Here is a 15,844-nt window from a genome sequence, read left to right on the forward strand (position 1 = left end):
TTCATTGAACGCCGCCTTTCCTTGTTGATCTTGTTTATCATATTTTATGCTCACAACCGTGCTGTTTGTGCCGTGTGGCGGCTGTAAAAAGTCTCCCCGTACATGCAATCAATGTTGTTATATTTTCATCCTCAAGGGATTGTTCGGCGTTCAGTGTCGGTGTCCCCCTCCATGTCCAGCCTTCATAGACTAATGGTTTATATTTATTTCTACTTTATTATATTTTTATAATTTTGATCATGTGACTAGTTTTGTCTTTGTTGAAGCGGCTTTGTAAAATTTAAGTTCAGACATTTTCTTAGTGTTTTAAATTTATTTAAAATTTGGATTATTGATAGTTGGTATGTATGATTTTGAGTTGTATTTGGTTGTTATCAGTGTTTTAAAGAGTGCTTGTCAAGATTTGTTTTTAATTAAGTAATGATTGTGGTCTTATTTGAAATATCATTAGTTTTCGTGGTTTGAGAATTGTTTCAGAAAAAGCAGTAAATCTATCTTTCTATTAACTTAATATCACATTTCATTCCCATCACTTTGCACATTTTGTTTATTATAATTTGCAGAAATTACAGCACAGAGAGTTTGGAAGTATGTGTGTTTTGAAGAAGATGATGTAATATGATATAATTGTACATTCAGTTCCACAAACTGGTAAGTTTGGATATTCTCTATGATTGTTATGTATTTTATGATTATTTCATTAAATGGACTATTTATGTTAATGGCAGCCAATAGAAAGCATATAACTATATTATATGTTAATGTACCTATGAGTGATATGTGCAATGTGTTGCAAATATCTATTTGTAATTGACCAACCAAATAAGGATGTTTTTATAATTGATAATTATGCTTTTCAGATTTTACTCTATTTTTATGTTGGTATAATTTGTTTACTTTCAGAGTGTTGATTGATTCGATTGATTGAGATTTATTGACGATTCAGTGATGATTCATTTAGTTTGTCGATCATTGATTGGTTTACTGATATGTAAGGATATGTAAGATTGATATACATGTATGTGAACTAGAAGATAAATAAATACATTAGAACTGTGTACAGTAATTTGTTTGGAAAGACATCTTTGATCCATATTTAGACGCCGCGGAGATAAGAGTAGAACCCAATTTCTTGGTGATTACAACCTTTCAATTTCAACCAAGTTACAAATGGCGCCCAACGGGGGACACATTATTATATTGAAAAGGCCTAAAGAATATTGTTTGATTACTATTGCAAAGTGAAATTAATTGATTGCAAGTGGTTGAATTGTGAAAAAGGGTTTTCAACAATTTGGAAGGAATATTGTATTAATTGAAAGGAAAAATACTATAATTGTGTTGTGATTTGTGATTCATAAAATATAAAAAAGACACTTATTTGAACATTGGGTGCGTTTATATTTTGATGAAATTAGATAATCATTAGAGGAGCAAATATTACGATGTGATTGAACGGAAAAGTACACGTTGAACATAATTACCTAACTAAGTGTGACTATTTGAGTAAAAACTTAAGTTGAGTAAAAACTTAGTTTGAGTGGGATTGATTTATTTGAATTATAGATTCATTTATATTGGATAGTTCATCAATCACCTTAAGTTGAGTGAAATTGGGATACGTCCGGAGTGCACTTACTTGAGTGAGCATATATTAAGTAAACTTAAGTTAAGTGAATAGTGAAGTGAAATACTTAAGTGAATAGTGAAGTGAAATACTTAAGTGAATAGTGAAGTGAAATACTTAAGTGAATAGTGAAGTGAAATACTTAAGTGAATAGTGAAGTGAAATGCTTAAGTGAATAGTGAAGTGAAATACTTAAGTGAATAGTGAAGTGAATAATTAAGTGAATAGTGAAGTGAAATACTTAAGTGAATTGTGGAGAGAAATTCTTAAGTGGATAGTGAATACTTAAGTTGAGGAAATACTAACATCAAGTGAATACTTAAGTTGAGTGGATACTTAAGTTGAGTGAATACTTAAGTGAAGTGAAAACTTAAGTTAAGTGAAAACTTAAGTGAGTTAATTCAGAAGTGGATTCATTTGGTGATTTTGAGAGAAGTGAATTTAGGAATTAAATATGGCAACCGGAGGGAAGGAAACGAAGAAGAGTGAGGATGTCATAAGTGAGGAGGAAAGACAAATATTGGATGTGTTTCATAAATTATCTGTGAAACCAGAGAAAATGGAAACTCCAGAAGATTTAATTACATTCGTTGAGTATGTCAAAAGTTTTAAAAGTGGACCTTCAACTAAGGTAGTCACAGATGAGAGTAGTTCTAAAGGGAGTTACCAGTTTCCGAGAATATCTACATTTTACGGAGAAGATAATAAAGGAGACGTGAGCTGGGAGACATTTTATTTTGAAATTTGTTCATTGTTAGCTGACAAATGTTTAACAGATGACCAGCTACTTCTTGGTATTCGTAGAGCAGTTAAAGGAAATGCAAGTGATGTAGTGAGACGACTTGGGATTGGAGTTACAGTGAAAGAAGTGTTGACGAAATTGGAAAGTACATTTGGAAATATAGAAACAAAGAATGCTTAGGAGAGTATAATATGAAGATCTGTGTAATTTATTTGGATGACCTTATCATATTCAACAACACTTTTGAAGAGCATTCTTAGAAAATTCTATTCCACAAAACAATCAAATGAGTCTATTCTTAGTTTTTCATCAAAATTGGAAGAAATATTTACGCAGGCAGTCAGTTTGAAAGCTTTGAAGAAAACAGATGATGAAATATTAAAGCAAGTACTGTACCAAGGATTAAGACCAGACATTAAACATTTAGCAGCTTATAAGTGTGACACTATAGATGATTATGATCTTTTCAAAATTGAATTGAGGAAGATAGAAGCTGAACTAAAGTCAGAATCGGAATCTACTACTAAAAGATGTAATGTGGCAGCAAATTTAGAGAAGAAAGAAACTTCAGAAATGTCAGAAGTGAAAGATCTTTTAAAGAAGCTGAATGACAGAATTGATAATATTGAAAAGGAAAAGAAACAAGATCAACATCAATACAATTACAATAGATTTCCAAGAGGATACAGAGGTTCATGGAGAGGTTCTAATTACAGAGGTTATAGAGGAAGAGGTAGAAATGACGTTAGACCGGCAAGACCTATTGGTACAAACACGTTTCAGCCAACTTGCTATAATTGCAATGAGAAGGGACATCTATCTAGAAACTGCCCACTAAATCAGCCAACATGTTTTAAGTGTAATGAAAAAGGACACATTGCTAAGTACTGCCCAAAAGAATAAGTGCTCAGATTTCGGAATCCAATCAGGGCACTACTATTAATAGAGATTCCAAATTAGTAGGAAATACCAACGAGGTTAATATATCCATCAACAACATAGATACAACAGCTTTATTAGACAGTGGAAGTTGTGTTAGCCTGATTTCGCAGTCTTTCCATAACAGCCATCTTCAACATATTAAAATTCAGCCTTTGGAAAACATATTGAACATTGAATGTGCTGATGGAAAACAATTACCTTATTTAGGATATCTTGAATTAGAACTCAGCATTAAAGTGGGACTGCCAAAATCTAAATCTCTGACATGCCTGTTCTTAGTAACACCAGATACAGATTATTCCACAACAACTCCAGTCATTCTTGGGACAAACATATTGAACGAATTACTAATGGAATGCAAACAAAATTTTGGGGAACAGTTTCTACAGAAGGCGCAACTACACACTTCTTGGTATTTATCATTTAGATGCTTTGTTTTAAGGGAAAAAGAATTAAAGAAGAACAAAGATAGACTAGCCATAATTAGAAATGCTACACCTCATAGATTGATCATCCATCCAAATGAAACTTTGAATATCCAAGGATACATGGACAAGGAAATAGATTATCATCCCACAGTCGCAATTACTCAGGAATCTAAAGAATCATCATTATTTGATTACATTGATGTCACACCAAGCGTTGTAAACTACAATTATGGAAAGAATAATGAAGTTACAATCAGCATCTCTAACTTAACAAGCAATTCAGTGACTATTGCTCCAAAAGCTATTTTGGGTGAGCTACAACCAGTGACAGTTGATGAAGAAGTTTTTAATAGGATGGAAGATACATATATACATGATGACCTGATAGAAGGAATTAACATAGACAATAGCAAACAACTCGATGATCACCAAACGTTACAGATCAAACACTTGCTATATAAACACAAAGATATTTTCTCCCACAGTGATACTGATATCGGAAATTGTACTATGATGAAACACAGAATAGATTTAATAGATGAACTCCCATTCAAACAAAGACATAGAAGAATACCTCCGATGATGATTGATGAAATAAGAAGACATTTAGAACAATTACTTTCAGCTGGCATTATTAGAAAATCAAAATCTCCTTGGGCTTCAAACGTGGTTCTTGTTCGTAAAAAGAATGGCAAACTGAGACTTTGTGTAGATTACAGGATGCTAAACAATAAAACGGTCAAAGATTCGTACGCTCTACCTCGCATTGAAGAAGTGTTTGATGTTTTGAAAGGAAGCAGATATTTTTCAACCATAGACCAGAAATCTGGGTATCATCAAGTAGAAATAGAGGAAACACACAAAGAGAGGACTGCTTTCACCTGTGGACCATTAGGATTCTGGGAGTATAATAAAATGCCATTCGGACTAAGTAATGCACCAGCTACATATCAAAGATTAATGGAGGAATGCTTAGGAGAGTATAATATGAAGATCTGTGTAATTTATTTGGATGACCTTATCATATTCAGCAACACTTTTGAAGAACATTTAGAAAACTTGGACAAAATTCTTACCAGATTAAAAGAGTGCAACTTGAAACTTTCAGCAGAAAAATGCTTCTTCATTCAGGAAAAAGTGAAATTCTTAGGACATATAGTGAGTAGGGAAGGAGTTGAGACAGACCCGGAAAAGATTGAGAAAATAAAGAACTGGCCTTTACCAAAAACATCAGATGACCTGAGATCATTTCTAGCATTCTGTGGTTACTATAGAAGATTCATCAATAATTTTTCCAGAATAACAAGACCATTATCGGAATTGCTACCTCCAACATCAAAGAAATCAAAGAAACATTTTAAAGAGTGGAAATGGACCGAAACTGAGGAAGAGATATTCAATAGACTTAAAGAAATTCTTTCAACTTCACCAATTTTGGCGTATCCAGATTTTGATCTTCCTTTTGAATTGCATACAGATGCATCGTCCAAAGCTTTAGGCGCTATCCTCTACCAAGTCCAAGACAACAAAAAACGTGTAATATCCTATGCCAGTCGTGCACTTTCAAAATCGGAGAAGAATTACTCTGCATTTAAATTGGAATTTTTGGCTTTGAAATGGGCGGTGACGGAAAAATTTTCAGACTATTTGGCTTTAAAGCATTTTACAGTTTTAACAGATAATAACCCACTCACTCATGTCTTAACAACAGCTAAATTGGATGCTACAGGACAGAGGTGGGCATCAGCTCTTGGAGAATTCAACTTTGATATTATTTATCGGGCAGGAATCAAGAATGCTGATGCAGATGGAATGTCTAGATACCCATATGAGGAAGTACAGCAGAATGGAACAGACATGGTGAAAATTGACAACAAGATAGTGAAAACAATATGCAGCAGTATTATTTTTCCTCCTTACATTGAAACATTACCAACTACTAGTATCAATATAATAGAAGCTACAGAATCACCAGAAACTCCAATGGCACAAATTGAAATGAGGGAAATAAGACAAAATCAAAGACAAGATGAAACAATTGAGAGGTGGCGGAGGGCTGTGATAGACAATAAACTACCAAGTAAGAACATAAACAGGGATGATGTCTTAATGAGAAGAAACTTCAAGAACTTTAAAATGAAAAGAGGTATCTTATATAGACATTTAGAAGAACAAAACATAGACCAACTTGTCATACCAACTTGTTATCGCAACGATATATTAAAGGGTCTTCACGACGATGTAGGCCATCCTGGAAGGGAAAGAACTTCAGCACTTTTGCGAGAGAGATTTTATTGGCCAAGGATGATAGCAGATGTAGATAATCATTTGTCAAAATGTAGTAGATGTTTACGTCGTAAAACAAATGTTCACAGTCGAGCTCCTTTAATAAACATAACAACAACATACCCATTGGAAATGGTGTGCATGGATTATCTCACGTTAGAACCAGCAAAAGGAATTGGAAACATTTTAGTAATAACGGATCATTTCACAAAATTCGCTATGGCAATCCCAACAAAGAATCAAACTGCAAAAACAACAGCAGAAGCTTTTTATAACAACTTCATCGTACATTATGGAATTCCTACAGCAATACATTCTGATCAAGGAGCAAACTTTCAATCAGAGATCATTAAAGAATTATGTGTTATCACACAGATGAAAAAGACAAAGACTTCCATATATCACGCCATGGGTAACGGAATTACAGAACGATTCAACCGGACGCTTCTTGACATGAAATACATACCAACACTAGTCTATGCATACAATTCAACACCACATGAAACAACGAAAATTTCCCCTTTTGAATTAATGTTTGGCAGAAAGGCAAAACTTCCCATTGATGCTGTATTTCAACAAGCAACAGATGAAAATGAAACAACAGAAATGCCTAAAACAGATTACATCAAAGAATTGAAAGAACGTATGGAAATGAAAAATCAAATAGTTAAAGATATCTCTGATAAAGCAAGACTTAAACAGAAGAAATATTTTGATAAGAAGGCCAAGGCAGCAACTATATCTGTTGGTGACAAAGTACTGGTAAAAATTTTGAAATTCGATGGTAAGCATAAAATTGCTGACAAGTTTGAAGAGGAACTATATAAAGTCACTGAACAACCTAGACATGATATACCTGTGTTTAAAGTGAGATCGGAAATATCAGGAGTAGAGAAGATACTACATAGAAACCATTTGTTTCCAGTCCAAAGTCAGGAAACAACAGAAGAAGAGTTAGATACGGATATAATCGATGCATCGAAAGGGATGGAAGAAAGAATACCGGTATGTGAAAATGAACATGACGATGATAATGATGATGATTCAGACTCAGATATTGGATATGCAGTTGTTAGTAATACATCTGACTTTGGGGACGCCCATAATCCTTTACCTTTGACAGAAGATCATGGTATACCGAACTCAGGAGATAAAGTAGACACAGAAAACAAAGGAACAGACGAAGAGGAACTTGAATCTAATGAGATTGAAGAAGTGGATGACATAGAAATACAAAGTGTGAATTCAAATCACCATGAAGAACATGTAGATTCAGATGACACACCTATTGAAATACAAACAGGTATAGACAATGACACAGATGACAATTCAGAAACAAGCACGGAAGTGACAGATGAAAATTCACATGTTGATGAAGGTCCAGGAATTGAAGAAATCCCTGAAGAGCCTCCACCAAAATCACCTCCAAGGACTAAGCCAACTCCAAGACGTTCTGTAAGAGAACGTAAACCACCAAATTGGCAGAGTGATTACCACATGAATCGAATGGTACCAAGACCATATGATACCAATCTACAGGCATTAGATGTATTGATGAATTCTGGCGTATTGAACAGGATTGATATTCATGTGGCACAGAAGTTATTAAATACATTGTCTGATTGATATATTGTATTCAGTACATATACTTTTGTATTTAATTTATATGTAATGTATTGTTTGAATTTTTGTAATTTTTAAACCTTAATTGAAAATAAATTTATATTCTAATCATTGAATAAAAGCCAATATAAATTAAAATAATTCAGTATATATTGCGAGGTCGCAATATTTAAGAAGGGGGAGGAAGAATTGAATTTATATGGACTGTTGTAGAGATTAACTTTATACTTGAAGTCAACTGATATTGGACGAGTTGTAAAAATTTTCTGATTGATTCAGAATACTGATGAGTTATATTTTGAGAATTGTTTTTCTTCAAATAGAATTGTTTGATGTGAATTATTTTTTGTATATATGATAATGACGGGACGTCATTTTCTAAGGTGGGGAAGTATGTAACAGGATGGATAATTTGAGTGTCTTGATACATTTCTGGTTGTTTGAGTTGTTTCCTGGGTTTCCCGCAACTTTGATCATGCGACTAGTTTTGTCTTTGTTGAAGCGGCTTTGTAAAAATTAAGTTCAGACATTTTCTAAGTGTTTTAAATTTATTTAAAATTTGGATTATTGATAGTTGGTATGTATGATTTTGAGTTGTATTCGGTTATTATCAGTGTTTTAAAAAGTGTATGTCATAGATTTGTTTTTTAATTAAGTAATGATTGTGGTCTTATTTGAAATATCATTAGTTTTCGTGGTTTGAGAATTGTTTCAGAAAAAGCAGTAAATCTATCTTTCTATTAACTTAATATCACATTTCATTCCCATCACTTTGCACATTTTGTTTATTATAATTTGCAGAAATTACAGCACAGAGAGTTTGGAAGTATGTGTGTTTTGAAAAAGATGATGTAATATGATATAATTGTACATTCAGTTCCACAAACTGGTAAGTTTGGATATTCTTTATGAATGTTATGTATTTTATGATAAGTTCATTAAATGAACTATTTATGTTAATGACAGCCAATAGAAAGCATATAACTATATTATATGTTAATGTACCTATGAGTGATATGTGTAATGTGTTGCAAATATCTATGTGTAATTGATCAACTAAATAAGGATGTTTTTATAATTGATAATTATGCTTTTCAGATATAGGAACTGGATTTTACTTTATTTTTATGTTGATATAATTTGTTTACTTTCAGAGTGTTGATCAATTCGATTGATTGAGATTTATTGACGATTCATTGGCGATTCATTGAGTTTGTCGATCGTTGATTGGTTTACTGATATTTGGATATGTAAGATTAATATACATGTGAATGTGAACTAGAAGATTGTTTTCGTAAATAAATACATTAGAACTGTGTACAGTTATTTGTTTGGAAAGACATCTTTGATCCATATTTAGACGCCGCGGAGATAAGAGTAGAACCCAATTTCTTGGTTATTACAACCTTTCAATTTCAACCAAGTTACATATACCCCAAATTTTCTTTAATCTTACCCTTTTGCAGGTTCTGTGTACACTGTGGCACTAATACTCTAGTCTCGTTACTTTAATATTGGTGCCCCACTGGGCACGGAATCATTTTATTACTACATATAATTATAGAAACAATACACACTTTCTTTCACCTCTTCAGGTACATTCTACGTCTACTAATTCTTTACAGATTGGAAATCACAGTACACCTAGACGAACACCATCCGTCGTTCTTTCGCCATTAAACTTTTCATCTGTTAATTCATTTTATATTCCACGATCCATTAACTCTAATATTTTCAATAATTCTTTACGCATTAGGCTTTCTCCTATAAAACATACCATTCTTAAGAAATATAATATCAGACATACTAATTATCCTCATAGAGCTAGAGTGTATCCTTCTATTAATAAGTGTAATTCTAAGAGGTGCGGATGTTGTAACTTTTTATCGCACAGGTCTACAATAACCTCTAATGTAAATGGGAGAACTTTTAATATTATTTTGAATACAGATATTGACTGAAAGGCAACTCATTTTGTTTATGTTTTAACTTGAAACACCCCTGGGTGTGGCATACAGTATGTTGGTCAGACAGGACGTTCTCTTAAAATTCGATTCCGTGAACATTTTTATAAAATGAGAAATCGCACAAAATTTACAAATTTTCTATATCAACATTTTCGTAAAGATGGTCATTCATTTAAAAATGTTTCAATTCAACCAATGGAACAAATAATTTATTATTCGGATGCTTCTGCTAGTTTTAAAGTTAAAGTTAGACACTTAGCAGAATTAAAATGGATCAAGAACTTGCAAACGCCTTTCCCACTTGGCCTAAATGACAATATTTTTCAACAAGGTAACATCTTTAAAGATCCAAACATTGATATATTTTCTATTCTGAATATTCGTAAACGTAAATCCCGATCTCACGGAGTACGTAGAAATGGCAACATCAAACGTAAATCTAAAATTACCCTGTCCGTCACCGACTTAAATATTATCTTAAAAAACTCTGGTAAACATGCAATGTTATCACGTCTTACTTCCCTTTCATTATCATCTCTGAAAATCTTAGACGCGGAGGCAGATAATATAGTTATTCAAACAGATCCTTTATATACAGCAGCTTATCTTATTCAAAGTTATACTCAGCACGTCTTAAGACCTCATATCGACAACACTTCTGACCACAACAGGCATTTCCTAAAAGTAACCTTTCTTAATAAAGGTATCGATTTCATCGATTTACCAAGTATTTTTCGTGATAAACGTGTCACTAATTCAGTTCCTTTATATTTCAAAAACTCCGAGATACCAATTATTTGCTATAAATATAAGAAACCTGTTAGAAATATCATATTTAATTACAACAAAGTGGTTTCTGACTTAGATATTCAGTATAATACTCCAACAACTTGAGACTGCAATACTTCTAAATTCTGTAATTCAGATTTTGGCCATATAATCACTGGTAATTTTGATATAATTGCAGACAAAAGAATTCGTAACTTATTCTTGAAAGGACCTAAATACAGAATTCCTTCTGAGATTGATTTTAATGCTTGTCGTGGTCAGATTGCTGAATCTATAGAGGATTTTTCGGTCAAATGGTGTCGCCGTGAAAATGCGGATAGTAATGCTCTAGTTACATGGAAACGTAACATCTTTAAAATAATTGATTCACGTATTAATTTTTATCGTGGAAATGAACATCTTTTGCCACCTAAACCAAGACTTACTTTAAGACATCTGAAAAAAGATATTCTAGCTTTTCATTCAAAATTTGTTTTGGTGCCAGCGGACAAGGCGGCTAATAATATTATAATTGTTTGACGAATCCATTACATTAACGCTTTGCATAAGGAACTAAATAGCACTAATGCGTATTCTAAAACCTCTGCCTCCGAAAAAGACATTGTAAACAATCATTTTACTAATATTTCCAATCTTAAAGTCCAAATTAATGAAAAAGAACTCAAACTTCCTATTATGTATTGGATTCCTAAATTACATAAAAAACCTTACAAAGCCAGATTTATTGCTAATTCTACATCTTGCACTACAAGTAAACTTTCTATTTTATTGACGTCTTGTTTGACTGCCATTAAAACACATGTAATTAGATATTGTGATAAAGTCTATGAAAACACAGGCAAACATCTCTTTTGGTCAATTAAAAATTCTGGTGAAATCTTGGATAAATTCAAAATTAATAACTTTCAAGCTTCAACTGTCAGTACATACGATTTTTCTACACTTTATACAACTTTGCCACATAAATTAATCAATGATAAACTAATTTCCCTAATTCAGAAAACTTTTGCACGGGAAAAAGTTACCTTTCTAGCATGTAATTCTAACAAAGCTTTTTATGCTCCCCGAAAAATTTCGGGGGAGCATACAGTCGTCGGGTTGTCCGTCCGTCCGTCCGTCAGTCTGTCCGTACGTACGTCCCGAATTCGTGTCCGGCCCATAACTTTGTTATTGGAAGTCGGATTTTAAAATTATTTCACAGAAATGATCACCATATTGAGACGACGTGTCGCGCGCAACATTTGGGTCGCTACCTTGAAGGTCAAGGTCACAGCATTACCTTGCAGCAAAATCGTGTCCGGTCCATAACTTCATTATTTTAAGTCGGATTTTAAAAATATTTCACAGAAATGATCACCATATTGAGACGACGTGTCGCGCGCAACATTTGGGTCGCTACCTTGAAGGTCAAGGTCACAGCATGACCTTGCAGCAAAATCGTGTCCGGTTCATAACTTTGTTATTTGAAGTTGGATTTTCAAAATATTTCACAGAAATGATCACCATATTGAGACGACGTGTCGCGCGCAACATTTGGGTCGCTACCTTGAAGGTCAAGGTCACAGCATGACCTTGCAGCAAAATCGTGTCCGGTCCATAACTTTGTTATTTGAAGTCGGATTTAAAAAATATTCCACAGAAATGATCACCATATTGAGACGATGTGTCGCGCGCAACATGTGGGTCGCTTCCTTGAAGGTCAAGGTCACAGCATGACCTTGCAGCAAATTCGTGTCTGGCCCATAACTTCCCTATTTGAAGTTAGATTTAAAAAGTATTTCACAGAAATGATCATCATATTAAGATGACGTGTCATGCACAACATTTAAGTCGCTACCTTGAAGGTCAAGGTCACAGCATGACCTTGCAGCAAAATCGTGTCCGGCCCATAACTTCCTTATTTGAAGTCAGATTTTTAAACTATTTCACAGAAATGATCACCATATTAAAACGGCGTGTCATGCGCAACATTTGGCTCGCTACCTTGAAGGTCAAGGTCACAGCATGACCTTGCAGCAAAATTGTGTCCGGCACATAACTTAATTATTTGAAGTCGGATTTTACAACTATTTCACAGAAATGATCACCACAATGAGACATTGTGTCGCGTGCAACATTTGGGTCGCTACCTTGAAGGTCAAGGTTACGGTATGACCTTGCAGCAAAATCGTGTCCGGCCCATAACTTTGTTACTGGAAGTCGGATTTAACAATTATTTCACAGAGATGATCACCATATTGAATCGACGTGTCGCATGCAACATTTGGGTCACTACCTTGAAGGTCAAGGTCACAGCATGACCTTGCAGCAAAATAATGTCAGGCGCATAACTTTGTTATTTGAAATCGGATTTTACAACTATTTCACAAAAATGATCACCATATTGAGACAATATGTCGTGCACAATATTTGGGTTGTTTTTACACTTTGAACTTTGTCTGTGACATAACTCTGACACAACAAGAGGTATACCTTCCTGTGTCCAAAACCTATTCGGGGAGCATCACCCGGTTCAACCGGCTCTTGTTTTACTAACGGTATTGTTAAACATTATACTATGTGGACCTGTGACGAAGTTTGTAGAGCACTCTCTTTTCTTTTAGACAACATTTATGTCAGGTTTGGTAATACCCTATTTAAACAGATCGTAGGAATTCCTATGGGTACTAATTGTGCACCCCTGGTCGCCGATTTGTTTTTGTACTGCTATGAAAGAGACTTTATGTTGAGTCTCTCTGAAGAGAAACAACAAGATGTTATAGTCGCATTTAATAATACTTCCAGATACCTTGATGATATTTTTAATTTAGATAATCCTTATTTTGATCAAATGGTGTCTGACATTTATCCGCATGAGCTACAACTTGATAAAACGAACTCTTGAAATTTTAGTACGTCATTTTTGGATCTTCATATTACTATCAACAACAATTCTATTCACTCGAAAATTTATGATAAAAGAGATGTCTTTGACTTTTGTATAGTTAATTATCCACATTTAGATGGAGACGTACCCCATGCAACATCTTACGGGGTTTATGTTTCTCAGTTAATTAGATTCGCTAGAGCTTGTAGCAACGTAAAGGATTTCAACGAGCGGAATATTTTTATTACCAGCAAGCTTCTAAAACAGGGCTACCGCTATCATAAATTACGGAAATATTTAACTAAATTTTACAATCGTAACTATAATTTAATTTCTAAATTCAATAGTGATTTAAAAACTCTTCTGCGACAAGGGATTACCCAGCCTGGTTTTTATATGCCCGAAAGAATTTCGGGCATATTATGTTATACCCCCTGGCGTCCGTCCGTCCGTCCGTTAGCAATTTGGTTCCGGAGCATAACTTAAGTTCCATTTGGCCCACAGTGTTCAAACTTCATAGGATGATTGTCCATATTGGGTAGAAGACCCCTATTGATTTTGGGGTCACAAGGTCAAAGGTCAAAGGTCACTATGACCTTAAAACTGAAAACAGTTTCCGGAGCATAACTTAAGTTCCATTTGTCCCACAGTGTTCAAACTTCACAGGATGATTGTCCATATTGGGTAGAAGACCCCTATTGATTTTGGGTCACAAGGTCAAAGGTCACTATGACCTTAAAACTGAAAACAGTTTCCGGAGCATAACTTAAATTCCATTTGGCCCACAGTGTTCAAACTTCATTGGATGATTGTCCATATTGGGTAGAAGACCCCTATTGATTTTGGGGTCACAAGGTCAAAGGTCACTATGACCTTAAAACTGAAAACAGTTTCCGGAGCATAACTTAAGTTCCATTTGGCCCACAGTGTTCAAACTTCATTGGATGATTGTCCATATTGGGTAGAAGACCCCTATTGATTTTGGGGTCACAAGGTCAAAGGTTAAGGTCACTATGACCTTAAAACTGAAAACAGTTTCCGGAGCATAACTTAAGTTCCATTTGGCCCACAGTGTTCAAACTTCACAGGATGATTGTCCATATTGGGTAGAAGACCCTATTGATTTTGGGGTCACAAGGTCAAAGGTCAAGGTCACTATGACCTTAAAACTGAAAACAGTTTTTTTAGCATAACTTAAGTTCCATTTGGCCCACAGTGTTCAAACGTCATAGGATGATTGTCCATATTGGGTAGAAGACCCCTATAGATTTTGGGGTCACAAGGTCAAAAGTCAAGGTCACTATGACCTTGAAACTGAAAACAGTTTCCGGAGCATAACTTAAGTTCCATTTGGCCCACAGTGTTCAAACTTCATAAGATGATTGTCCATATTGGGTAGAAGACCCCTATTGATTTTGGGGTCACAAGGTCAAAGCATCCATTTGGCCCACAGTGTTCAAACTTCATAAGATGATTGTCCTTATTGGGTAGAAGACCCCTATTGATTTTGGGGTCACAAGGTCAAAGGTCACTATGACCTTTAAACTGAAAACAGTTTCCGGAGCATAACTTAAGTTCCATTTGGCCCACAGTGTTCAAACTTCATAGGATGATTGTCCATATTGGGTTGAAGACCCCTATTGATTTTGGGGTCACAAGGTCGAAGGTCAGGGTCACTATTACTTAGAAATTGAAAACAGTTTTTTTAGCATAACTTAAGTTCAATTTGGCCCACAGTATTCAAACTTCATAGGATGATTGTCCGTATTAGGTAGAAAACCCCTATTGATTTTAGGGTCACAAGGTCAAAAGTCAAGGTCACTATGACCTTGAAACTGAAAACAGTTTCCGGAGCATAACTTAAGTTCCATTTGGCCCACAGTGTTCAAACTTCATAAGATGATTGTCCATATTGGGTAGAAGATCCCTATTGATTTTGGGGTCACAAGGTCAAAGCATCCATTTGGCCAACTGTGTTTAAACTTCACAGGATGATTGTCCATATTGGGTAGAAGACCCGTATTGATTTTGGGGTCACAAGGTCAAGGTCACTATTACCTTAGAAATGAAAACAGTTTCCGGGGCATAACTTAAGTTCGATTTGGACCACAATATTGAAACTTCAAAGGATGATTGTTTTGTGAAGGAGTTAATACTTTATTTAATTTCCATGTCTTACAAATTCTTCATCTTTACTAAAAAAAATCACTTTCGGGCATATAATGCTCCGCCTAGCGGTGCTCTTGTTATGGCGATGTGATTTACAAACCTCGTAAGATTTTGGGTCATGGTAATTTTTCTGTTGTTTTTACTAAAATCATTAAACGTTTTATTAAAAGAGGCTATGACCCTACTATTTTAAGACATACTGCATGTTTAGTGTTCAACCCTTTTACAGTTGGACACTACGCTTTCCTCTTTTGATTGCATCTGACGGACCAAGTGGGAGACTCTATGATGGATAGTTCGTAAAGCCCTTTTTGGGACTGAATTGTCTTAATGTTCGTCTTCTGCCTTGCTTCGTCGGGCCTTTGTATGTGATTTTCTTGTTGCTCTGTCTTCCTTTAGGACATT

General features: G+C 34.6%; 1 protein-coding gene and 1 long non-coding RNA gene across 2 annotated transcripts; both read left to right on the forward strand.

Annotated features, from left to right (window-relative positions):
• The first annotated feature begins 235 nt into the window (after window positions 1-235).
• LOC132726728 (uncharacterized) lies at window positions 236-1,183 on the forward strand. Its single transcript, XR_009625243.1, has 3 exons — window positions 236-341; window positions 564-651; window positions 904-1,183. It is a non-coding gene; the product is annotated as an uncharacterized LOC132726728 (long non-coding RNA).
• Window positions 1,184-6,486: 5,303 nt separating this feature from the next.
• Window positions 6,487-8,781, forward strand: LOC132726727 (zinc finger protein 652-B-like). Its single transcript, XM_060712082.1, has 2 exons — window positions 6,487-8,225; window positions 8,450-8,781. The coding sequence occupies exon 1, from the start codon at window positions 6,557-6,559 to the stop codon at window positions 7,649-7,651; it is 1,095 nt and encodes a 364-aa protein (XP_060568065.1). The 5' UTR covers window positions 6,487-6,556; the 3' UTR covers window positions 7,652-8,225; window positions 8,450-8,781.
• The last annotated feature ends 7,063 nt before the right edge of the window (window positions 8,782-15,844 follow it).

Source organism: Ruditapes philippinarum, unplaced genomic scaffold, assembly GCF_026571515.1.
Source record: "Ruditapes philippinarum isolate M1 unplaced genomic scaffold, ASM2657151v2 ctg4526_1_1_1_1, whole genome shotgun sequence".
NCBI classification, from domain to species: domain Eukaryota; kingdom Metazoa; phylum Mollusca; class Bivalvia; order Venerida; family Veneridae; genus Ruditapes; species Ruditapes philippinarum.